Below are 25,487 nucleotides of genomic sequence, written 5' to 3'. Positions count from 1 at the left end.
CAATAACGTTCTCTCTCTTACTAACACCCAGCCCACTGTGTTTTTTTTGTTGTTGTGGGGGCTGCATTATTAAACACAACACCCAGGAGGATAGGGCATTTTGGGGGCCTTGAGCCTTCGGCTTTTGTTTCATCGGCTATATTTGAAGGGGGGGACTCGCCGGGTGAGGGAGGTGAGACGGGTTAGTTGATGTTCCCCCACAGAGCCCTGAGGGGCAGGTGGCCTTTGAAGGTGAGCTCTTAAACTCACTCTTACTCTCTCTCTCTCACACACACACACACACACACACTCACACACACACAGGTAGGAACAGACACACAACAAAAATGAACACAAGTGTGCATAAATGCTTAAAAAAAATACAAGCCCTGTTCCTTTTACCTGCCATTTCAAGTGTTATTCCATGCTCTCATGAGACAGCCTCTGACACACACACACACACACACGTTACACAGCCCTACCCAGCATATCTCTCCTGTGTGATTCACACACTCCGACTGCTCTTGAGAAAGCGGCAGTCTGGGTTCTAGTAGAGCCCGAGGGTGAAAGGTCATCTTTGGTTACATGCCAGACTTATTACAGGAAATATTGAGATATAGTTATCATCTGGTGTAGCTCTCCTTTCTTTGCATGTGTGTTGTGCCGTAGCGGGAATGTGAGCAATCATATGTCTGTGACACTCCCCGATGGTGGCGTGTCAGCCTAGACTTCCTCATTGCATCACAGCTGATGCCTTCACACCTGTGTTTGAGGTGAGCTTTGGGTCAGGAAGGTCCATTCCCTGCACATCTTGCCAATGTTTGAAGTCTGTTAGTCATTGAAATCAAACAAACCTCCCCCCAAAATGTCAAAAAAGTCACTGTTTTAATGCGCCTTTGATGCAGACGTGAAAAGCAAGGGGCCTTTGTTTTGTGCCTGCCGTTTTGATCTTGCCCAGATAATTCAACAGTGGTGTAGACGCTTGTTTACGCCGCGCCGCCCACCGGACTGGGAGCCATCAATCTTGAAACAGATGAATAATGAAAATTGTCTAAACACAACAATTTGAAAGAGGATACATAATTGAAGCAGCCATGAATCTTTTAAAGGGGAGGCTTCCTCTTGTCTGACACCAAGGAAGTGGCCTGTGATTTTGTGTGCGTCTGGAATTCCCGGCGGAGTCAAAACCGATGCTCTGTCTCACCAGATGATAGGTGTGAGGATGCAGAACAGCGCACATACACATCTGTGACATGTGTGCATCATTCGTGCACGCCGAGCCCCGGAGGATTGATGTTTTTCCTTGAGTGTCATTCGCTCTGCAGTCGCAATCACGTCGCGGTTTTCTGAAGTCGTGCTCATTTGACGTTGAACAGTGGGCAGAAATGCTGAGATGCAGGCTCCTTTTGTGCTTAAAATGGCTGGATATAAAACCGAATATCCGGCCTATTTCTCTGGCAGGTTTTCGGAAAAACATGCTCTCTCACTCCCTTTCCTACCTCACTCTCTCTCTTGTGTACGAACACATACACTCACACACACACACACACACACACAGACACACACTCACACACAGAGCCCCAGAAAACCCTCCTTTCTTTTGCAGCGGTGGGTAGAAAACAAGATTGTTCCTAATTGACTCCACATGTGGGAGAGTGTTCTGTGGGTCGATGCTCACACCGCGGTCCCCCCATTCTACCCTCATCCTTCCCTCTCCCCCATCTCTCCCCCTGCTCCCTCCATCAGCTAATATTGCAGCAGTAATATGCTCTCTCTCCCCCCCTCTCTCTCTTTCTCTCTCTCTCTCTCATTCCTTACTCTTGGTTTGTGGTTGAGGGGAGGCCTCCTGTTAGCGGGGTTCCGTGACGGCCATTTTCCTCAGGCTTGGGGGGGACCCCAGTATCGGGGGAAGAGATAGCGTCTGCATGTGTGAAATGTGCACTGTGTGTGGGAAAGTGTGTATGTGCGTGTGAGGGGCTGCGAGGGGTGAGCAGGGGAGGTGAATAAGGGCATGATGGAGTCATGCCAGAGCAGGGAGGTCCAGAGACGGGGCAAAGTGATCAGGGGGAGGGGGGGAGAGGCTGTGTGTGTTTATGTGTGTGTGTGTATGTGTGTTAGTAGACAGGATGGTGGTGCTGGTGGTGGGGTGACAAAAACAGCAGTACAAAATGAAAAATCTTGAGTCTATCAGACTGCTTTTAGGTCTGGCTGCACTTCAATGGGACTGGTGTGTTTAGAGTCAGACTGCTTTCATGTACCGCTAAGGGCTAACTCTAGCCGCTACGCTCGGGGTAACACTTGTTTCCGATTTTCGCAGTCAACTCATACTCTTCCATCTATTTGATGCTGTAAAGGGCTGATGTTGGAAAATCCCATTTGGCATTGCACTTTTTGACCTCTGTTGTAGACATTACTTCATTTACAGTAGGTGTAATTAGATTTCTTGTCTGGTTAGTTATACCTTTGTGTAATCGCTATTTCTTTTGCCAGGTTCTTAAAAATATTCTCTATTTTATATCGTTAGCAAGTCACATATTAGCAGGAAAACCTGTAGTGTTTTTGTGGCAAACCCTAATTTAACCTGACCTTACGCAAAAATCAGGATGTGACTGGTAGAGAGGAAGGCTTTTTGCAGCCGACCGTGTTCATAATGCATGTCAGACCCCGTGGTTTACCCTCATTAAATTCTCTTGGCCCATCTCCCCGCTGAAGTGCACCATGCCACCATTTCCAGTTAAACCTTGCTTCCATTTAAAACCTTCGTAAACCCAATGTGGTGCTTTTCATAAAAGAGAAAGCCCTCCACTTTAGAAATTATAGTCATTTTTGAATGTTTTCAGTCATTGTTCGGTTACATTATTGCCAGTCAAACATTTACGATAAAGTACTCTCTGCCTGGCATGTAAATGAAAAGGCTGTGGTGAGTTTTGGTCTGAGGAGGAGTTATTTTCTCTCTTTTGGAGTGGCAGCTAGTTTGCAAGCGAGCTTTGCTGGCTGGTGCCAGCTGCAGCACTTCAGTGGGCTGAGTGCTCAGAGTGCATGTTGAAAGCTCCTGGAGGGTGACGCTGTGAATATATGAATGGGATATCTGATCGGTCTCAGCATTTCTGAATGATCCAGTTTAGTGTCACATTGCTGCAGATGCTAAAAGCATGCTGTCAAAGTAACAATTTCCAATCAGTTCTACAGCTGGTCAGAGCTGATCCTGATTAATTAACTGTCAAGTGAAAGTTCTCCATCATCCTCTTGAAACAGCGTGACTGTATCCGTGTAAAGAAAGGAATCTCAGACATTTTCCTCATGTTGTTTTCAGAGGTCAAGACGGGAGGCACAGCAGTTTGTGTTCTTCGTGTGTTGGGTAGCGCATGGCACGTCCAGGCACCTGTGGGATGCTTGCAAACATTTAGCATAAAAATGCACTCTAGTTAACTGTTGCTTGACAGCTGGTATACACCGAATGAAGGCACACAGAGATTAGCCGTCCATGTGCATCAACAGTCATCTGGGCTCACTTGGAGTCTGTAAGTATCGTTGTAAGCCCGTCCTTTTGTAGGGTGTGGTTGCACAAATCCCACACAAGCTCCATTCAACAGAGTTTATCTGTAGACAAAAGCTCACTTCATACAGTCAGAGGAGACTCTGCATACGGGCGAAAGTAGTGAAAGTAGATGATGAGTGAAAAATTAGTAGCAGAAGGGAGAGCAGGCGCACAGATGGTCCAAGGTGTTGTCATGATGCCGGGCATTAGTTGTTGAAGTGAGCAGCTAGTTTTGTTTACACATAAACCAATGATGTCACTGTTTTTATAGTGGTCACGATTTAGTTTTTCTCATCTGCTTATGATTAAGTTAAATGTCCATAACATTAAATATTAACCAAAGTCAGTGTCATTTGAAGTATTTTTTTCACATCTATGTATGCCTATACATTTCATGAGGTCGTGTTAACCTCCCTAAGTAACAATTTTAAACCCCCGAATTAATATTTTTTCTAATGAGGTCAAGAAAATGGTTAACTTATCTTACCACTTTTTTTTAAAATTCCTACTCTTGTCGGGACATTCGCAAATATGAAAAGCAGAACTCTGTCACAAACACAAACAGCTTGTTTAGCCACTAATGACTCTATTATTGTTTGTGTGCCTGGTGGTTCAATTTTCTTAAAAGTAGTGAATAAGGTGTCAAGGTTTCTCTCTGGGGCCCTGGTCACTGACAGCAACACAGCAAACCAGATGCACCAGTCAGATTGCTTGGTGCCCCAGAGCAATGTCCCAACCCAACAACCACAGAACAAAACAAGATATGGGGTTGGACCAACAGTTGTAGAATAAGTGGTAGCTTCATTCAAATTGCTCATTTCCCGTGTTTCTTTCTGTCGCTTTCTCCACCCCTGCTCGATCCATGGGGAAGTCATCCCTCGAACACGTAAGTGAAAGAGAATGGGAGCAAGGGAGAGGGAGAGAGAGAGAGAGAGAGAGAGACAAACAAACAGAGGGAGAGACTGAGTGGCAAACATGGAGGAGTTGTGACACAGCTGAAAAGGGGGGAGAGAGAAAGAAACAGCTGTATTGAGAGTGGTTATGAGAGAACTGTGGCCAAGTCTGGCTCTCCTCTCTGTTTGACTGACACTAGATGGCAACGTTTTGCTGTACTAGCTTCTCTCACTGCCCTTCATCTCCTATATTGACTCCTTGTTGCTTAACAATAGACCCTCTAGGGTTGTGTGTATATGTGTAACTGTGGATGTGTGTATCTGGCTAGGCTCGGATGGTGGTGGAGAGAGGTACAGGATGGGGGGCTGCTAACCCCCATGATTCCCCCTCCCCCCCCACCCCCACCTCCTCCCGTTACTGTTCTCTGGTCTGAGCAAAGCCGCGGCTCTCTGGAGCTGGAGGTGCTGAATCAGGCTGTCGGGCCGAGGGGGAAATCTTGCTTATCTGTGTGGAATTTTATTATTTTCAACTATTTGGATCATGATCGCTCCCGCTCTCCTTCCCTCCCTCTTCCTTCTTTTCACCTTGTCACGCAAACACAGGCTTTCCTCACACAGCCTTGTCTGTCTGTCTGCCTGCTGCTCTGCTTCCTTCCCTTTCCCTGTGCTGCCTCACCCTTGCTTATCACACCAATTAACATTTTTAACTTCTGCCACTTTCCCCCCAGTGCTCTCTTCCCCTCTGTGTCTGTCCTATTTTTCTCTTTCACATTAGACAGGGCAATTCATCATATTCAAATTTCCATTTTTATTCGAATCTCTGCGTAATTTAATTCTTATATTACAATGTTTCATGTTTGTATGCTAGGCTGCTTTTCAGTAGCCCAGAATACAGTACAGCTAGGCTTCTTGTAATGTAGAATTCAACGCAAAACACACTCGGCAGAATTGATGGACATGTGGACAACACAAGTTGTTAAAACTCGGACCTATTTTTCATTGCAATGGGGTCCCTTTATGTTATTGCTTGAGTATAATTAATTAAAAATGATAATGAAGCACAGATGGTTCCTATTTTTGCCTCTAACGAACCAAGAACAAAATGAGTCAGAATCAATAAAACCATGTTGATGATGGTAAGGAACAGAAAAAAAACCATTTATCTAACCTTAGCTCTGGCAAACTTGTGGTGCTCTTACTTAATAAAGCGTCATATTCTGTTGTGTCTAAAATTCACAGATGGAATAGAAAGACCATAATGACATATAATGACACTATACCATAATGTCATACTGTACATCGCAAGCATTCTTGCCATAGTTGCATCTCCACAGTGAATGCCACAATCACCTTAAATATCACCACAGAATACAATATGATGAAACTGTCAAGTCTGTGTAAACATTTTTAACGAGAGTCTTATTCAGTGCATCACCGTGTCCACTGAGCCGTCATAGGCACAGTATGATTACAGAGGCAATATTTCAATATTTTTTTTATTTAATTTTCGAAATTTTGAGAGAAAATTTGTAACAACAGCATATCTAAGTGAGATATTCATGATCCTCATCTTATCCAGAACTGTGAAGACTTCAGTATATCTTATCTGTCAACATTATAGGCGTATAAATCTTTGGAAGGAAGGAATGGGCTGAATCACTAATTAGTGTTTGTACACACAGTATATGTTTGTGTGTGTGTGTGTGCACGTGCACGCATGCTGGTGGTGGATCTAATAAAAGGAGAAGCTTTTCCTGGCAATCAAGCTTTGCTGAAAGCCCCCCCCCCCAACCCACCCCTATTTCCCCGTTTCCCTATGTGTCTCCTCATTTGGAAAAATTCAGTCTTAAGTAAAATCATGCGTGTGTGTGTGTGTACGTGTAGGTTTCATAAGAGCTCAGTGGAGAGAGAACATGAATTATAGAGAACAGAGCAGGGTCTTAACCATCCGGTTTAGAATCTCACACGCAAACCTTTTTTTTTTTTTTTTTTTTTTGAATGATTTCAGTTGAGGCTTGCTGTTGTTTCTTTCTCACCCTTTTGACTCTTTAACTTTTCCCAAATCAATTCAGATGAGTTCACTTCAGGAAGCTTGAACGACATGACTGTGACGATTTTCATCATGAAACAAACAAACGTGAACAAAAGAAAGGTCAGCAGGACAAATGTCTCAAAAGCAGAACAATACAGAAATACAACTTCATGTAAAAAAAAAAAAAATGAATCAAAGTATAACTTAGTTGTGGAGCTTCAAAACTCTCTGTATTCATTCTTTCTTTTTCTCTCTCTCTCTCTTTCTGCGACTGTCATTTTTTCGATTGGTCCTTACTTTATCTCTCTCCGCAGCATCTTCTCTCCTCTCCCTCATTTCCTCCCACGTTTCCTCCAGGTTCCCCTTATTTAGATAGCCATGGTAACACACATGCACACACACACATGCACGAGTGCGCATGCTTGTACCCTTTCTTGATTACCCCTGACCTCCTGACCTGTAATGACACAGCTGCAACTTTGATCAGCCAATCAGCATGTGGCGCCACCCAGGTTCTCAGCGGGGCTGCCACTGGCCTGATAAAGCCCTCTGATAGGCCCCTGCTGATGCATTTCCTGTTTTGGTATGCTTCTTCGTTTTTTATTTTCTCCACCAGCTGGTCCCCGCATTCCTCAGAGTTGGGGAGGGGGCAGGGGCATTGCCTGGATGTTTATGTTGCATGTGCATGTAGGGGTGAGTGTGTGTTTTTGTGCTAGGGTCTAAGTGTGTGTGTGTGTGTGTGTGTATGTGTGTGTTTATTTGGTAGCCTAGATAGTTGGGTCTGGGGCTGGGGGGGGGGTGGAAAAGGAGGAGGGGATGCTTGAAATTGGGGGGGAGGGGTGAGGGCATGTGAGGGTTGTTTACATGCGTTGGTGAGGGAGAAATGGGGTACATTGTGGGGGTTGGGGGGTGGGGGGGTGAATGACATAGATGGAGGGGATAATGATAGTGAACAGCTGTTTATGTGTGTGTATGTGTGTGTAATGGGGGTGGATGGTTGAAATAGGCGAGGTTTAGGTGTGATGGGGCTTTAAGGTACGGAGGTTGAGGGAGGCCTCCGAGATCGAAGGTGATATGATTCACAGCATGTCGTTCATAATATCTAATATGGAAATATTTGGTAGCGTTATTCTTGTCCGTTGCCGTAACTGTTATTGTTGTTGTTGTTGTTGTTATCCTCCGAGTGTCCAGTTCAAGACCAGATGGATGTAAACGTCTTTGTGGGCGGCTGAGTGTGTATTTAGATGGTGATGATCTTTTCCCGAGAGCTCTGTTACCAGGGTCTAATGTCTCCAGTAGCAGGCTGGGAGCAGACATGCCCAGACATGAAAACCACCACGTGCGCGCTGTCTCTCACTCACACACACACACACACACACTTTCTCACTCACACCCTCTGTTTGTCTCTGGGCAGAAGTATGTGCGTATGTATCACTGGACGCCCTGTACCAGTACGTCAGAGGGTCCCTGTGATAGATCTCAAAGTATTTTCAGTTGACACCAGAGCTGGTGTTCGCCCACCTGCCTGACTCCTGCTCCTGCTCTTTGTCCCACCAAGCACGTACACTGAGGTTGGGTGTCTGTAGGTACTTCACACTTTATGATTTTTTTTGTGCATCACAAGTTGGGTACTTTTTCTTACTTTATGACTACATCCATAGTAGCATAATTGTTACTATCCATCGTAAAAAGATAAATTTACTACATTCCAGGGAATAAAGCATGCACTGATACACCGATGCCACTTTCTCTTACTGGCTTTACTGATTCAATATATCTAAATAATGCCTCATTGTGTGGAATGTGTAAGTCTGTAACCACAGATCACTTTTTAATTAAATGTTGCCACAAGATTTCAAGAAGAAATTTCAATAAAATTGATCTAGAAAAGGTATAACATTGTATTGTTATTGTTCTCCATAATTGACAGTGACTATGAAACAGTATTTAACATCAGTCACATCAGGCTGATACACATTCTATTTAATGAAGTTAGTATTTGTGCTGATACAGATCCTACATAATGGACCAGTGCATCCATGCCAGTGTGCCAACTGTTAGGTTACATGTGCAAGTCACCATATTTTAAACATGGTGAATATTCATCAAGAGAAACAAATGTGTGTTTTCCCTCCTACTTAAGGTGGTAATGTGATGTCACATGTTGGATGTATTTCATTTGCATGACAGGACAAAATGTGTCCTTTTGGATGGATGGAGAAACTGAAAAGACCACTCAGTCTCAGTCAGAAAAGAACAGCTGCAGACTCTGTCCAGGTCTCTACTTTAATGTAAAACAGAAATTCTGACATCAGCTTAACAGTATGACTAGCAGGAGCCGCATTTTTATTTATTTATTTATTGGTTTATTTAACAGGGAAAATGCACATTAATAAAAATTGCTGTAAATGTGCCAGAGTTAGCCAAGAGGTTATTTTTTCTGTAGTCCCTGGACAGATGTTACAAAGTCACCCTAAAAAGGAATATAAGAAAATAAGATTTAAAATGGCAAAGATAGCTGTAGCATTGGTATGTGTGATGAGAGTCCACTCTGAGTGTGTTTTCACACCTGACTTGTTTAGTTTGGTTGAATTGAACTCTGGTTGGTGCGGTCATTTGGGCAGGTGTGAACACAGCAATCGCACTCAGGTGCGGACCAAAGAAACAGGACTGAGACCTTGTTGAAGAGGTGGTCTCGGTCTGGTTGCAAATGAACTCTGATACAGTTCGTTTGTGTATGAACATCATCATTAAACCAGCTCCCGTAACCATTATGCTCCCTTCTCCTCTTCAGCTGACTGAAGGCAGCACGTCTTCGCAACATGAAGCAACACATTGCTCTCTAGATGTTGCCTAGTAGTTTGTTCAAATGTGCCATTCTGCTCACGTATTTTGACTTGGTATATGGCCCAAATGACTGGGCCAGATTATCCATTTATCGCATTGGGCGAGTGCCCGGGGGCACCAGCCAGTTTTCTGTGCTAGGAGGCACCAACGTGAAAAAAATGAAAAACAATAATAGTTTTCATGTTTAGAAATGGCAGATACAGCATTTATTAAGCACTTGATTTAGCTTTTTATTTATCATTATTCTTATGAATAAAAATATGAACAATAAGAATAAGAAAACAGTTGAAAAGTAGCCGCTGCTGTGCATCTTTGAGCACCACAGAGGCAACGAGAGAGAGAGAGAGGCAGAGAGAGAGACACTGTTTATTTCAATAATAACAGTAGTACACTTTATTGCTGACAGAAAATATGTTCAAAGATCATTTTACTAGCCTAATCCACCCTCCTGTGTGGAACAAGCACACCTTCGTATTCCTGAGTGCTACGGTTCATACATTAGTTTTATGTTCTCTTTTACAAAGGCGAGACGGAAAAAGTCTTTTCTAAATGTTATAGTAACCTAACTGCCATTTCTGAAAAACAAACTCTCTTCTCACCGCTTGCCAACCCCACAAGATTTCTGACCAATGAACAGAGTGATGGCTCCCATGTGGCTTTTGTTGATACGTTTTGGTTCGCCTGAAATTTTGCTGTGTGAAATCGAACCAAAAGGGAAAATGCAACAAAGTAGCAACTCATCCACTGATTTGAACCAAAGCAAACGGACTATAGGTGTGAAAATACCCTGAGATTCAAAACGTGAATAGCAGCCCTGGATGTTGTGTCTAATCATAAAATTACAGCAACATAATCAGAATATATTCATGACATGAACTTCCATCATGGAGCATGAGGTAAAGCTTTAAAGCTTGTGTCTCTACCGAGGATGAAGATGTGGATTTCTTATAATGCATAGCATAGGTCAGGGTTAGTTAATTAAAGTTGCATTACACGACATTCAGCCACATGATGTCGCGCTAATTCAATGAAGTTGAAAAAAAAAAAAGAAGACAGACAACTAACGAAACTCAGATCAAACTGTCAAACTAGGCAGTGCTGATCAAATATGATCAAATATATAACTTGAGAAAGTTTGTGACGCGGCCGCCATCTTGGAAACGGACGTGGAGGACACGGTGGGACTCACATGCACTAACATGCACGCGCAGCTGGTGCGGCTATCAAAACAAAGAACTGAGAAGCTCGGAGAACAACACGTACAGAGGGAAAGTGACTTCATTCCCCGGGTCGCCATTACTCTGCTATATCTTTACATAGCAAATAGTTGTTTGCTGACATCCAGTAGCAAGCATTGTAATTTATTGGACCTTTAAATGTGGTTAAACTAAAAAAAAGATGTATTAGCAGAATGCCTCACATGTGTTAAGACCTTGTTCATCATATTCAGTCTACAATTGTGTTTCCTCCTCATACTCAACAAAATCAGACTTTATCGCAGTATGTAAAAGTGTAAAAGTAGCCGCCAGGCAGAGGCTTGTAGTTGCTAATTTAGCCAGCAGCTGGCAATGCAGTAAACCTCTGAATGTGAGTTTTATGTGTTGATATTAAATGGAGACTCACAAGGCAATTGGTTATTTTTCCAATGTGCATATACACATGTATGTACACCAAACATTGTTTGCAAACATTGTCTAAAATATTGTCCGTCTCTGTCATGTGGACCATAGGTCATGACTGTAATGGCCATTAGTATGAATGACATGGAAACACAAACAAACGTACACTGCTGCTAGCCAAAGCTGACCAAGTTATTTGGCTGTTGCTGGGCTGTGGAGGAAATGTCATTGTAATTGAAGGGAGGGCCGAGGTCATGACCCTGAACGAACCCACAGCAGGATGCTATTGGTTAGTGGTGTACTCTCACTGCCACTTATCTGCCTTTTACAGAGAGCGATGATTTCACTTTGCTCTTTCTCTCATGCTCAGCTGTTATTTTGCTAACTGCCCATCAGGCTCTCATATCATCTGAAATGTTTGACTTCTTAACCTGAGTGTTTAACTCTAATTTTACCTGATTGAACGAAGACTAAACGCAGTCTGGCTTCATTGTATTCTCCTCCCCTCACTGTCTTTCCTTAAGAGAACAACTGTCCAGCTTTTGCTATCTTTTGGTATTTACTTTTCTTCACACCTTCGCCCTCTCTCGTCCTCACTCTTATCTCCATCACTGTCTCTCATTTTTCTGTTCCTGGAATAGATTGCACCAGGAGGTCTGGACGGAGGCACAGCGGGGCAGAGTATTATGTGTGTATGTGAGTTTGTGTGTCAATGAGATAAAGTGAGAGTGAATGTGTGGCCCACCCAGGGGCCTGGCAGCCAGAGCTGTTTACAATCATCAGGCTACATCTCTTCTCCTCTCCTGCCCTCTTACATCTTCTTTCCTGCCTCTCCCTCTTCTCCTGAACTATTTCTTCTCTGTGATTGCAGATAAAAAAGCACTGCTAAATAATGCAATATTAGGCTAACAAACTAAAGACCAGAGGGCAATAGTATGAGCAGGGTCTTCTCTGATGGTTGCAGTGGCCTTGTGTGTGTGTAGAACCGAAGATCAACAGTTGGAGTGTTTTTACACTAAGCATGTTTGGACTGGTTCAGTTGAACTCTAGCTTTTTAGGACATTTTCAGACATGGCCTAAATACTTAAATAAATACTCCCAGGTTTCTTTTTTTCCGCTTTTCAGAGGGGAAGTACATTGGGTTTGTTATTACACACACAAATATGTTCAAACCCGAGAGAAACTCCTAAATGTCTAAAACATTAATTTCAGTTATTAATTTTGTAGTTTTTTTTTTAAATACAGCTTGCTTTGAGTGTTTGAATTCTTTGAAGTTTTTAGAACACTGTAACGCACAATAAAATCATAGCATTGCAATACATTCCAGAGAAAGTCAATTACCTACTGTATATTGAGTTATCTCTTAGCCTTATGTCAACAACATGCTAATTTTTCAAGCATGGAGAACTTGAAGTAGGTTGGCCTTGACATTTTGTGAGGGCTTAAGGGGACTATACCTGAACTCACTGGAGACAAACTCAAGACAACCGTTTTGAGTTGGATGCGTTACCATATCAAGTCAATAGCAGCTTTTACACTTCACCAAATATACTGAGCTCTTGGGAAAACTCCTGTGTCAGGGAAAATCTCTTCAACTGGCTCAAATATGAAAACACCCATCCTACTTTTACTGTTCTTTTGTTGGCCTAGCCAGGTGAGAATAGTTTGATACAGTTTGTAAGAACAGGGAATGCAATATGAACTAACTATAAGGAAAAAAAAAGACTGTTTCATGAACACTGTTTTGCTATTAGCTGTTTTGCTATTAGCTGTTTCCTTCTTATCTGGTATGAAGAGCAGAGATGCTAAATTATGGCAAAAACCAAAGACAAGTCCACAATGCTTAGTTAAACCTAAAGGAACTGGGATCAGATTTGTTTTTATTCCCTCCTCTCCTTGGCTGCCAAAATCTGTAATCTTGCAGAACGACAGGTTGCCAAAACTCTGTCCAATAAACAAGCTACTTGTGAGTCCATCTGACTTTGGTTCACAAGCCCCGGTTCACTTGTAATTGGGCAGTGTGAACTTAAATGAACCGAAAAGAAAAATACAACAAAATGGACTTTTCATCTGCGGTTGGGACCAAAGAAAACAGACTCGCAAAGGTGTGATCACACCTCTACAAAGGTCTACAAATCTACAATTGGGCTGCTTCAACCTATCGGGAAAGGGGGAGGGAAATCCTCTTCCCTCTAGTTCAGCTGCTTATGAGCAAGGCACTTAACCCCGCCAGCTGGTCAAGTGCTGGTCACTGTACAACAATAGGAAACGGTGACTGTCTGCTGCGGGTTCACAGCCTCAGGTGTCAGAGCAGACATCTGTATGAGCTGCTGAAAATGACCATGATGCACGCTCAGTCAACATTTCCCTAGATAAATAAGTTTTACACACTCACACACACACACACACACACACAGCAGGGGGTCGCCCTCAGCTCTAATCCTGGTAACCTCACTACTGTGGTCTCTCCCTCTGTAGTCTGCCAGGCTCTCCTACCGTGCGGTCAAATTGGATTCTACCACAATTTGAACACCTCTCTGTCTCTCTCTCTTTCTCTCTCTCTCTCTCTCTCACATACACACTCATACACCATCAGTAGTCAAGATGTCTCTGTGCTTTGCTACGGTTTACCCCACCACCCCACCACACTGCCACCGCAGCCACATGAGCCACAGCCTCATGAGATTTCTCACCGCGTCGTCAACACCTCTCCGTTTCAGTGTGCGGTCCAGATTTGGCCATACTCTAATGGCAACCACCAACATCTGGTTGATTTTTTTATTGACTGCTTTGTTAATGGCTCTATCTCCTGATACCGTCTGGATTGTCCCTCCTCAAAAAAAACTGATTTAAAGTTTGTCCGACAGTCTCTCAGGGCCGATGCGTATGGCTCAGTTTCACATTTTCAGACCACTTAAAGCCTTTTCAGGCTCTGTGACCACATTGAGAGCTCCTCTGTTTAATTCGGTCAAGTGTGGTCATCCAAGAAGTCGGTGTACTTGCCCCCCCACCCCTGAGTCACATCTTATTTAGCTCCACAATAACTCTTGTAGCTCGAGGTGTAGAGAGAGCACAAAAGAAAGGCTGATCTCAGGTCGTAAAAGAGCGGTTAGAATGTATTTTCTGATGGATTCGGTTTTAAGTCGTCTAGATTATCTGAATGGAAGTCGCCATTTGACCTCAAGTAGTTTTCAAAGTAATAAAATGCTGCTCCAAACTTTTTTCACTCCAGAGGACATAAAATATGATACCATGAAGACTATTCTGTGGATTGAGGATATTGGAAAATGAAGTCAACTCTACTACAATGAGATTGAGTAATCATCTTTGAAAGCCTCCTTTTTTTTTTTTTTTTTTTTTCCTTCAGATTTGTAGCATAATTCGTACTCTGTGCTTACTGTGCAGCCCGCCCAGAGGCATTTAAATGCAGATGTGTATCTCATCTGTCACATGGCGATGTCTGGTCCTGCCGCTGGTGCCAGTCCAGTTCGGTCCAGTCATGTCCCGTATGTTTTAACTCTCAAAGCAGCAGGTTGAATCAGCCTTTTGTGTCCTCAGCTGGTGACTGTGCCATAATGTTCTATTCAGCTCCAGGTCTGAAAAGAACCGTGCGCCGGCACCTTCCTGTTTTCATCAAAGACATTTTAACACATCTAGTTAGAACAACTACGGCTTTCATATTTCATACTTAAATCTAAGCTTATGAATAATAGAAGAGTCACCCCCTTCACATTTTCCCTGTATTGATTTCACATGCATTCCAAGGTTGCCGGACACACATTTGTCCATTCTTTCAACATTCTTCCCCCCCGCCCCACTTTTTTTTTTTCTTAAGGGGAAATTATTACACACAAACACACCAAGACCTTTTTTTTCCTACGGCTGTTTTTGAGTTACGACTGTGTGCTCGGTTTGTCACAGATCAGAGGCAAAGGTCAATCAGATAGAATACAGTTGTCCTTTGTGTGTCTCTTTCCATCTCTCGCCTGGTCTTCTCTCTTTTCCTCTGGGGTTGCAAACAGCATTACTTTGGGTTTGACTCTGACTGTGTCATACTCACACCAGCGTACACACACACACATACACATACACAAACCCAGGTTCGATTTGGGGACATTGCACTGAAGTACATTTGTTCCCTGGAGGTTTAGTTTAACTATACATGCCAATAAAGATACAAACCAGTTTCTGCCGAATTTAACTGCTGTGAAAACAATATGAGGACACCAATTGTTGTCCCTAATTTGACAGCTGTCCCCAATCATCTGGTTGAAAGTCTGACAGTCGTCCCCAAACGGGACACAAGGCAGACTGACATGCTAAATGCACACTTCCTGGAACAGAACAAGACGTTCAATTAGAGCTTAATAAGGAAACATACACATACACATAAACGGGGAAAGTGAGACGGGTTGGTAGTGAGTCAATGACAACATTTGTCTTCCCTTCTTAACCCCCACCACCACCGCCACCGCTACCACCACCGCCACCGCCACCACCACCAGTCTTTCTCCTCCTTTTCCCATTGAGGGGGAAACTGTGGGTGTAATGGGTTGTTCATGTGCGTAAGAGGAGCATGTTTACATCGCTAGCAGCATGGGGCCTTGTCCCAGTATTCCTGGATGGCGGCTTGATTCAATTGAGAGCATGGCGAAGATGATGGCAGGGTGAGGGAAAATATCCACTCCTTCAATTTGTCGTCTAGGAAGCATAGTAGGTAACAGAAAGAAACTCTTGGAGGCGCATAATGCCTGACTGTCTCTCTCCACTTTTGTCCTTTTTGGCCAGGCCTCGGCCTTCTCCATAAATCACTCATTATGCACTCATACACACACTCCCTCTCTCTCACACACACAAATACACAAGTAGAGAGAGGCAGACAGACACACAGGAAAGATCGTTTTGGCTCAGAGCGCATGGAGACTGAGGGGACACGGGCTTTGCCTCTGCTGTGGTGTGATGTATATATTTCAAACAAAAATATGAATACTCTCTGCCAGCACTTTCTCTCACTGCGGAAATGTGTCCAGCAGACGCTTGAGAGACACACACACACACACACACACACACACACACACACACACACACACACACAGGGTGCGGCCTGCTGCCAACAATAAGACTTGTTTAACGAGTCTCAGCGCTTTGTTGATTTCAATCTCAGGGCTTTGTTGTTTTTGTGAATCGCGCTCTCTGAGGCCAGTATTAATCTTCGCCTTGTGTATACACAAGGGGCCAGATGCATAAACGATGCGTACACACAAAAACCATGCATACACCATTTCCCGCACATAAAGTGGTATTTATAAACACAGAATGTGCGGTGAGAATGTGCTCACCTCACGCATTCTTCAAACCAGGCGTACACATGTTTTTCCAAAGGGATCAGAGGGTGAAGTGATGAGGTGGAGATGAAATATAAGGTGAGAGACAGAATCTTTTAGTGAAATGTTTTTTTTTAATGTTTTTTTTGGTTGATAACCTGCTGCACTGATTGTGTAATTTTTTTTTTTTTTGCGTTTACACAGCCATTTACAGATGATATATTGATTTATCATTTTTGTGAGATTCATTTTTATCATTCTTTAAATTTACATGGTAATAGTTTGCTGGTAATATTCTTTTTATTTTATCCTTAATTGTGACACAATTTGTAAAGCTGCCCAATCATTGATTACATATCTGAGATATTTTACAGGTCCATGTAATGAATTAATGATATGAACGCTATAAAGAGCTGCACAGCCGCGTGTAAGCTATTCTGAGAACCTCGCTGGTGCAACACAATCTGTGAAACTGCACTTCTTTCCCGTTTGTTTCATTGACAGGTGTACAGACTGGTGGAGCTGGTTCACAGGGCGTGTCTTCATCCATTTATGGCTAGTTGTGGGAGTGGAAATGAGGCTCGTGCACGTGCGTCCAGTTCCTCCATGACTGAGATTTATAAAACAGAACCATGCATATGCACAGTTTTATAAAAAAAGAATGCGTATGCATATTTCTGGCTTTGTGCGTACACACAGTTTTAGTCATGAATCTACAAAGACTTTTATGCATGTGGCCCAAGGTGTCCGGCGCTGCGCTGTATAACTGGGAACCGTCACGCGACAGCGTTTGGTTCATGTTGGGTGAAGTCTTGTTTGGCTCAGTGCTTCATTGTTCCTCCCGTTGCCAGGTCTGGTGTTTATAGCTCTGTGGTAGACCCCTTCCTCAGTCACCCCTACTCCTTCCTCTTCCCCCAGTCACTTCCTCACATCCTCTACCCCCATCTCTCTCCGTGCTGCCTCCTTCTCCTTCTCCCCACGCCTCTCTTATTCCTGCAGCAAACTTCCCTTGGCCTGGTCCAGTGTTTGTGTTCTGGATTCTGCGTTCCTCGATGGCAGTGTGTGCGAAAGCCGAGAGACACAGATGGCCTTGGCAGGGCCATTGGTTTCCAGGTGCTTCTCTGGTGTTTGGCAGCTCTCTGCCTGTGCCTGACTAAGCCTTCTTCTCCTGACTGGGTCTGCACTCTTGTCTCTCCTCCTGCGTTACTGCACTCGTTTGAAAACCTACTGTAGTTTGCAATACAAGCGTTGCTGCAAGCCAGGAACACAAGAACAGGGTGGCTTTTGTTTTGATTGAAGGTTGTGCATGTTTTGCTCTAGCTGCTCCTCAAAGCTGGTATCAGAGAGTTTAGACTCAAATGGCCAGGTTTTAAAGAGCAACATGAATTCAAGTCTGTGTAAAGTATCATACCCAAAATAGTAGTTTCCATAATAGTTGTGTTTTGAATGGTTGGATGTAGTTAGATGCCTGGTCATGCCAGTATTGTCAGACTGGACATGTCAGGCTCGATTGCAGTTCACATGCATAAAGACTGGGTTGCGGTTAATATCTTAATGCAATGACCTCAGGATCTGTGTAGGCTATAACCCAGCCAGCCTCTCCCACCAGGGTGTTTTGTTTTTTACTGAAAACTCCAAATTAGGATTAGTCAGTAACTAAGAAACACTGGAAGAAGGTGGACTGGTTTCTCTCCAACAAATAAAAAGAAAACCATTTGCAGCATAAGGATTTTGTAGTTTTATAAGTCTGTTGTTTTTTTATTTACTTTGAGAGACTCGGGCACATAATATATCATGTAAATGGAATGAACCATCAATCTACGTCTCTTCCCATTGGATAACTTTAACTAAATTTATGACTTTTTTGTGTGTGTTGTTTCCGTGATTGTGTGTCCGATGCTGTTTGCATGTACAGTATGTACTGTATTTTGTTGTGTGTCTTATTTTTTACTTCTTCAATGAGACTACCTGATTTAAATAAAGGTTTTAATTAGCAGAAGCCTTATCAAAGCCAAATTTGCTTAGTGTCCCAGATCAGACAGTGAAGTTAAGGTGGGCTTGTTTCTGTGCTTATTGGTAATGTTTGAAGCATCTCGTAACTCGAATGTGAGAGAAACCTCTAACCAGTGTGTATCCAGTCACTGTTATAACCAGCTGAAGTCCAATAAGCAGCCAGTCATTCATCTCATCCTGTTCTGTTCTTTTGTTTTACATCAATGTTTCTATTTTCTCACCTGGTCAGAACAGAGAAAACACATGCAAACAAGCACATGCCCCCGAGCACACACATTTACACATGCACAAATGTGAACATACAGTAATAATACCAGAGACTTCCAGTTGTCCCAGTCAAGCACGTTTCGGTGTTGACAAGGCCAACTCTACTCTGCATCTTTGGCTGAATGAGCTTCATGTTGTCTCCCCCTTTGGGAATTAAACCATGCTATGTGGTAATTATATGCATGTTTCTCTTGGTATTTTGGGGGTTGGAGACAGACAAAGTAACATTCACATCAGAGCCAGACCATTCCTTTACGCCTACACACTGACCCCAAACAAAATATTTCACATATTTAAACAGAATAGTTGATTGACAACTGTGTTCATGGAAGCAATTCATTTTATAGTGATAGACCTCTATATAAAATAATTGCGAAGTTTACGAGTCACATAATGACATTTTACTATTTGTCAGTGGAAGCTGTTGTTTGGTGTGAACTACAACGTTAGTGACCATTAATCACTTTGGCAACATTTATGAGGATTTGCAGTTTGCTTGAAAATCCAAACAAAACACTGATAAAAATGACACCAGTAAGTGCAGTTTCATCATCAGCAGTTACGGTCAGGCTTTATATGAAGTTGAGTCACTTAAGGTCTGCAATGATTTGGCTTTGGTTGAAACTGATAACAGTGAATTCCCGTTTTCCAGGTGTCCATGGGAGAGGCTGAGAGGGATAGGCTATGGATATGTGTGCATGCCTGCACCCACTGACCTGTTATGTTTTTTTGTGTGTGGGCGTGCAAGCATGCATGTGTGTGTACTGTACTTTACTGACACAGACTACGGTGGGCCAGTGATGCATTAGCCATGGCCAGAGATGGGTTGGTATGGAATAAATAATGGATACCATCCTTTCCCTCTGAATAAATCAAGACCAGAGAAATAGAGAGAGATGGGAGATTAAATGTGGGAGAGAGTTGGAGAAATTGAATGCCAGAGAGAAAGAGAGCGTTTGTGTAACTGGAAGAGGAATAGAGAGGATGAAACAGTGTCCTGAATTCCAAATCAGTATCTCACTTCTTGCCTCTGCAAAGAAGAAAATCAAATGGTTTAAGGAAAATGCAGTTTGACATGTTTTTTAGTTGCACATAAAGTTGATTTGTTGATTGAAGTAGAAAATCAACAATTAATTCCTCTTATATCATGTAGGAACACTAACGTTTCTCTGCTCATTTTCCTCTCTGTCTTCACCTTTTGCATCCCAGGCTCAAGGCCAGACGTTCACCTTTCCTAACATCTTCCCGGAAAAGGACAACAAGCCGGAGGAGGGCTCCATGGAGGAGGTGCAGGAGAAGTTCATGGAGGACGAGAAGCAGAGGCAGAAACTCGACCCCAGGAGAGGAGGGGTCACCGAGTGGTTCGGACTATGAGACAGCCCACTGACCAGGAACTCTTATCCACGTATATGTGTGCGTGGGTGTTTCATTGGGAGCAACATGTATTGATTTACAATGCAACTGTTGTGATGTCACTTCTATTTCTGTAAGAAACGCTCACAAGTGTGTAGTAAAGAAGAATGAGCATGTGTGTGGGAGACTGGAGACATGTGTTTTGTGTGTGTGTGAGTTAGCGAGGCTTCAGTCCAGTAACCCGAGCCAGAACAGAATCGCAGGAGGAGGAGAGTGGCCCGGCTCCATGTTTCATGAAACCAGCCCACCGTACAGAATCTCCATCACCTCAGATGACCTCCTCTTCTTCTTCCTCCTACTCTTCCTGTTCCACCTCCTCTTCTTTTCACTCCTCCTTTTTGGGCCCAGTACCTCTGCACCTCCTCTTCTCTTTATCCCTCCTCTTTCCTCAGGAGTTTCCTTTGCTTTCTCTGTCGTCTGTCTCCTCCATTGTTCCCCTTTCTTCTCCTTCTCCTACACAGCTCTTCCTCTGCCACACTGGGGAGTGGTATAGTGTGGTATCCCTTGTAGCTCTGACTCCCAGCCAGTTGGATCAGACTACCTGGACAACCCACATCCTTTCCTCTTTTATGAGTTTGCCTTGGATTAATTGACCACTTTAGGTAAACAACAATTGAGATGTTGTTTCAGCAAAGCAACGACATGGAATTTGTTGGAGTGTTTTATTATTCTGTGGTAGCACCACTTGCCATAACTCCGAGAGAAGATTGTACCCTGTGTTTGTGTGTGTGTGTGTGTGTGTGTGTGTGTGTTTTCCTAACATATGGGACTTGCCAGTGAATCTGTCTAATTGTAAGTGCTGTTGGAATAAGAACTAATAAACGGTCACTTGTCCAAAAGTGCTCTGCTTACTTTTTCTTGTGTTCTCCTCGCCTCATCTCCCATGGCTGCTGCGCTCAACAACTGGCACTTCGAGACGCTGTTCGCCACACAAGCTGGCCCGCGCATGTGCCAACGTGGTCTGGTAGCTGTTTTGACAAAGTAATGATCTGTGTTTGAATCGGGCCACTGGAGGACTGAGCTTTCTTACCGTAATAAGGCCCATAAAGGGGAGGGACCTCTCCTGGGCGCCCTCAGACCCTCCATTATGCTGAGAGGCCAAGGTTACAGTAAGTGTCCCCCAGCCGTGACCACTAATGCTGGCTGGCTAATACAAAGGTCCAGTCCCCGACCTCACCCAGCCAACTCAGCTATCACTAAGGAGAATGTCAATATTGATCCTGTTGGCCCATTGTCTGCTGCCTGGAACCACTCACCCCCTGCGTCGCTATAAAGCAATCTGATTTGGAACAAAACAAGCCTCCTGTTACACAGCCTCTCCATTCTCTGTCTGCCTCGTTCTTTCTTTTTATTTTCCTCTTTCTCTGCTCTTACTCTCTGTTGCCCAGTCTGGACCTCCAGAGAACCAGCTGCCTAACCAACAGAGAGGGAGAACAAATTCCTGCTCTCGCTCTCCTCACAGCCTGAACAGACCCCACATGGAAGTTGGGAAATCAAGTCCTGGTGTTTGCCAAGCAATAATCTGTCCCTGTTCTCCTCCTGCTCCTTGTCACGGCGATACCCCGTGCTTTCTGAAGTGAGATACTAATACTTGTACATACCACTGTAGCTGCCATTAATGTGCTTATTATTCCCATATAGTCTCACTTCAGAGACAGGACAATGGTGGATACTGTCACTCATAGTCAGAAAGATGACGTGGAATATTTTCAGAGCCCACTGAGACGCACTTGGTTAATGAGCTCATCTCTTGCTCACACAGATAAATGTCTCTTAGTCATTTTAGCTCTAGAAAGGACAAGTAAATGGGAACAACTAATTAAGTGAAAGGCATAACAGGAAAAACATTTGGGGGTGGAAGGTGTAAAACACTGATGTCATAGCTAGTCATAGTCAAAGAGATTGAGACATACATGTAACATGATATTCTTTCAACAGGCTGGTTTCTGAATGATGCATATTTTGGTGAAGTAATGTGTTTGTCAAAATCATTTAAGTTCTATGGAATACATAATAAAGATATGATTTGATTTTTACCCAGGATAAGTATGTTAACAATATAATGAGGTATATTATTCTAATCAGTAAAAATCTTACATGAGTTAAAGAAGGATAGATTTTCACTTTTAAGTGATAACATGTGTGGAGGTCCTGCCAAAATTGCGTAGTGTTTGGACGCAAAGTTTACCTTAAAACTTCTGGAGCACGATAAATGCCATTTAATAAAGTTTTATATCACATTTCATAAGCTTTCGGAGACACGAACAGTTTATATATCAAGATTAACCTTCATTTGCTGTTACTATTGTTTCTTGTTCTTTCAAAATCACCAGAAGTCTTGTTTTTCAGCTGATGGGTAGAGTAGGAAGCACGAGCACCAGACTTGCATATGGATGTGTAGCTCTCATTACCTCCAGCTCCATGTTTAGACCTTTCTTCCAGTGAGACCCCAACCATCCTACTCCTTAGAAGAGATAGCACCCTGAAATATCTTGAGGTTCTGTTTGGACTTCAGGAAGACAAATGAAGCCAGTCAACTGAATTGCTAATAACTAATGACTTATTGAACAATTATAAGGGCACATTTTATTTTCACATTCAAACTCTATCTGTTGCATTGCTTGCATTTGCCTTTGTTCTTTTTTTCTAGATCACCTTTGGACCCCTGGCAACTCATGTTTTGCACTTTAACCTGCATGAGCCACCGGTTAAGTTTCTTTGCATATCAAGGATGACAAAATCCTTAGAGGTACAGAGCTGCAGCTTACCATGATGATGCTCTGGGGGGAACACCTGAGTCATCTCCAGATGTTACTGTCGAGATCAAAGAGGCAGGCCTGACCTTGTTTCCTGAAAAGCACTCCCTGGAAAAGCTTGAGTCCAGCTATCCACTCCATTACAGTGACCTTGCTACAGGCAGAGGTAGGTGACCCTCAGCTCACAACATGCATCAGCAGGAAGCTCCTTAATTATATGGTGAGGTAGTTTGTGGTGATGGAGTGTCTTGCCATGAAGTGAGCTCTGGAGAGAAAGGCCATTATAGAGACAGACTATGGGGCATCATCATGGCTGCATAATGAAGTAAGATACTTACTTGAGGATCATCAAGTTGCAGCCATTTGACTTTGAGCTCATGTATATACAATACCAGTCAAAAGTTTGGACACACCTTGGGAATGTGTGTCCAAAAGTATACATGTATATTTCTAACATAATTACATTTAATGATTTAACAATTAATGCACTCACTTGACTGTCCTCTGCTTTAGCTCCAGGAAATGCCGAACCAGACCTTGGTGATTCAGATTCCTTTTATGGAGGGCGTTCCATGGGAAGAAGAACAGTAGAGGTGGAGAGAGGTTGTTAATCTTCTTTAGGAAAAAAAACCTAACACTTTTTCTAATTCCATTTTTGCCTTCATTTTTTAGAGTGACAGTAGAAAGGTGATAAGAAGTGAAGCAAGAGAGAGTTGAGACAAGCGTTTTAAATTCTATTCTACTCTAGAATACTAAACTATTAAGATATACATTAATAACGTCAGTGAGACAGTGGATTTGAGCAGGTGTTTGGAGCTCCTGTGAGAGCAGATCAGACCAGCTCTTGCTGGCAGGAACCGACCAGACTGATGTCTCCTGCAGAGGGCTCAAACCTAAAGGCACAAAGCTAAGTGCAGAGTTGTCAGGTTTTTTTTCTTTTATTATTATTTTTCACATGGAATTCCTGTCTTCTTCTTTTTTTTGGCCTAACCTGTCTGCACTGTAAATTCACAGCACTGACTGCCACTGTAAAAAAAAATACACTTTGAGTGCTAAATAGCTTCAAAACCTTTTTTTTTTTTTAACATTCCTCCTCTCTTCCATGTTCTCCCCATGCCTCTCCCTCCTCTTCATACCCAATAAAAAGCTGCAAGCACAATGTGTCTCCCCCTTGTCCATGCAGCTGGCAGCCATTCCCCTGTTTGTTAACACAGTGTTCTCCCTGCTTGTCAGATGATGCTGTGTGGCTGGAGTGTGAAGGAATGGGAGGATGGAGGGATGGAGAGGTATGCGGCGAAACGAGCGAGCCCCACACATCCTATTTCAGCTGAACTCAGGATGACTGTAGGCTCTACAGATTTATAGGGATCTATGTGTGCTGAACAAGATGCATCGTATATTGTAATGCACTGCACGTCGTGTAGCCTAAGTGCAGAGGGAGGGAATGCGAGCATGTGCGTGTGAGACGCAGAGAGCTCAGGAAGGACGGAGTGAGAGAGCAGATGGAGGTGAGGGAGAAAGTGAAGAGGGTGAAGTGAGAGTGAAAAAGAGATGACATCACTGAGAAAATGCTGAGCTGGATTTAAGGGCTACTGGATGAAAGCCATCCCTCTCTCCCTCTTTTTACTCTCTCATGAGATGTACAGCGCGGGTCGTGTTCCCATCCCTACACGGTTGGTTAATGGAAGGGGGGTTGAATATTTTAAACAGCCCTTCACTCTCCTCCTTTTTCCCTCCTTACTCCTCTCTCTCTTCCTTTTTTCTCCTGTTCAGTTGTGCATTAGTCAAATGCACACATGACCCTGTTTCTGTTACTGCAGTCCACATTTGGAATCTGCATGACATCATGCTGTATTTTTGGGACCAGCGGGATGAGTGGCGGTATAGTGAGTGTCCTCCCTGACACTCTATAGCCTCCCCAGGGGCCAGATCTCCTCCTTGCTGGCTGTAGTAACTGCCCACTCGCAAGGGAACTCTTCACCTACAGATGCTCCGCTGCATCCTGTAGCTGTTAAGGAATTTATATCAAGCATCTGACAGTAGCACTGCTGATGAGGTAGCGTTTTACTTTAGCTCGTCATTAGGTGGAGGAGATGACTGTACACAAGAAAGAAGGAGAGAGCTTGATATAAATTGTAGTCTGCCTCGACCAGTAACAAAAGAAAGCTTTGTCCCCTTCACATACATTCAAACAATTAATTTCCAACTGTCTGTAAAATTACACACACTCGTACAGTTGCACAATTACTACCCCTACCAGCCTCTTTTGCAGACGCACACACTCCCACACACTCACACTTGTGTTCACTAAGACAACCAGGGTTGCCTGCTGAGGATTCTGACGGCCTCTCTTGGACTAGCGCCATACACATTCCTCCTTCCCCAGGTTGCCATTGGTTCATCTGAGCTCAGCCAGTGCACTCTGTCACCCCATAAGTGTGTGTATATATGTGCATGTGTGTGTCTGTTTCAGTGTGAGTCCATGTACCGTATGCTCCCTTACATAAAAAAAAAGTTAACATCTTCCGCTTTTCCAAGAATTTACTACACACAAGCACAGACACACAAGCACACATGATGCTCGTGTTCATGCCTCCTTGTGAACCACTCACACATACATAAAATGTACCCTGATGTGGCCCCTCAGTGTATATACACGGTCATACTGTACTCACATTAATACACATGTTGGCTCAGAGCCAGGAGCAACAACTGAAGGAGGACACAGTAGAAAACGTGGACTGGCTGTTTATTGTTGCTTAGAGTACAAAGAATAAGTATGTTTTACTATTTTAAAGTGTTTTTT

At 43.3% G+C, this 25,487-nt stretch overlaps 1 protein-coding gene across 1 annotated transcript in view; it reads left to right on the top strand.

The window, feature by feature from the left end:
- mrpl23 (mitochondrial ribosomal protein L23) overlaps window positions 1–20,767 on the top strand; it is a 39,016-nt gene extending 18,249 nt beyond the window's left edge. Inside the window, exon 5 of the mRNA XM_067589282.1 lies at window positions 19,722–20,767. Within this exon, the coding sequence (XP_067445383.1) occupies window positions 19,722–19,886 (165 nt within the window). The 3' untranslated portion in view covers window positions 19,887–20,767. The remainder of the gene's footprint in view (window positions 1–19,721) is intronic.
- Window positions 20,768–25,487: the final 4,720 nt, after the last annotated feature.

This window comes from Thunnus thynnus, chromosome 5 (genome assembly GCF_963924715.1).
Source record: "Thunnus thynnus chromosome 5, fThuThy2.1, whole genome shotgun sequence".
NCBI lineage: Eukaryota > Metazoa > Chordata > Actinopteri > Scombriformes > Scombridae > Thunnus > Thunnus thynnus.
Note: the sequence above shows the minus strand (reverse complement) of the source record. Positions and strands in the feature narration are given on the sequence as shown.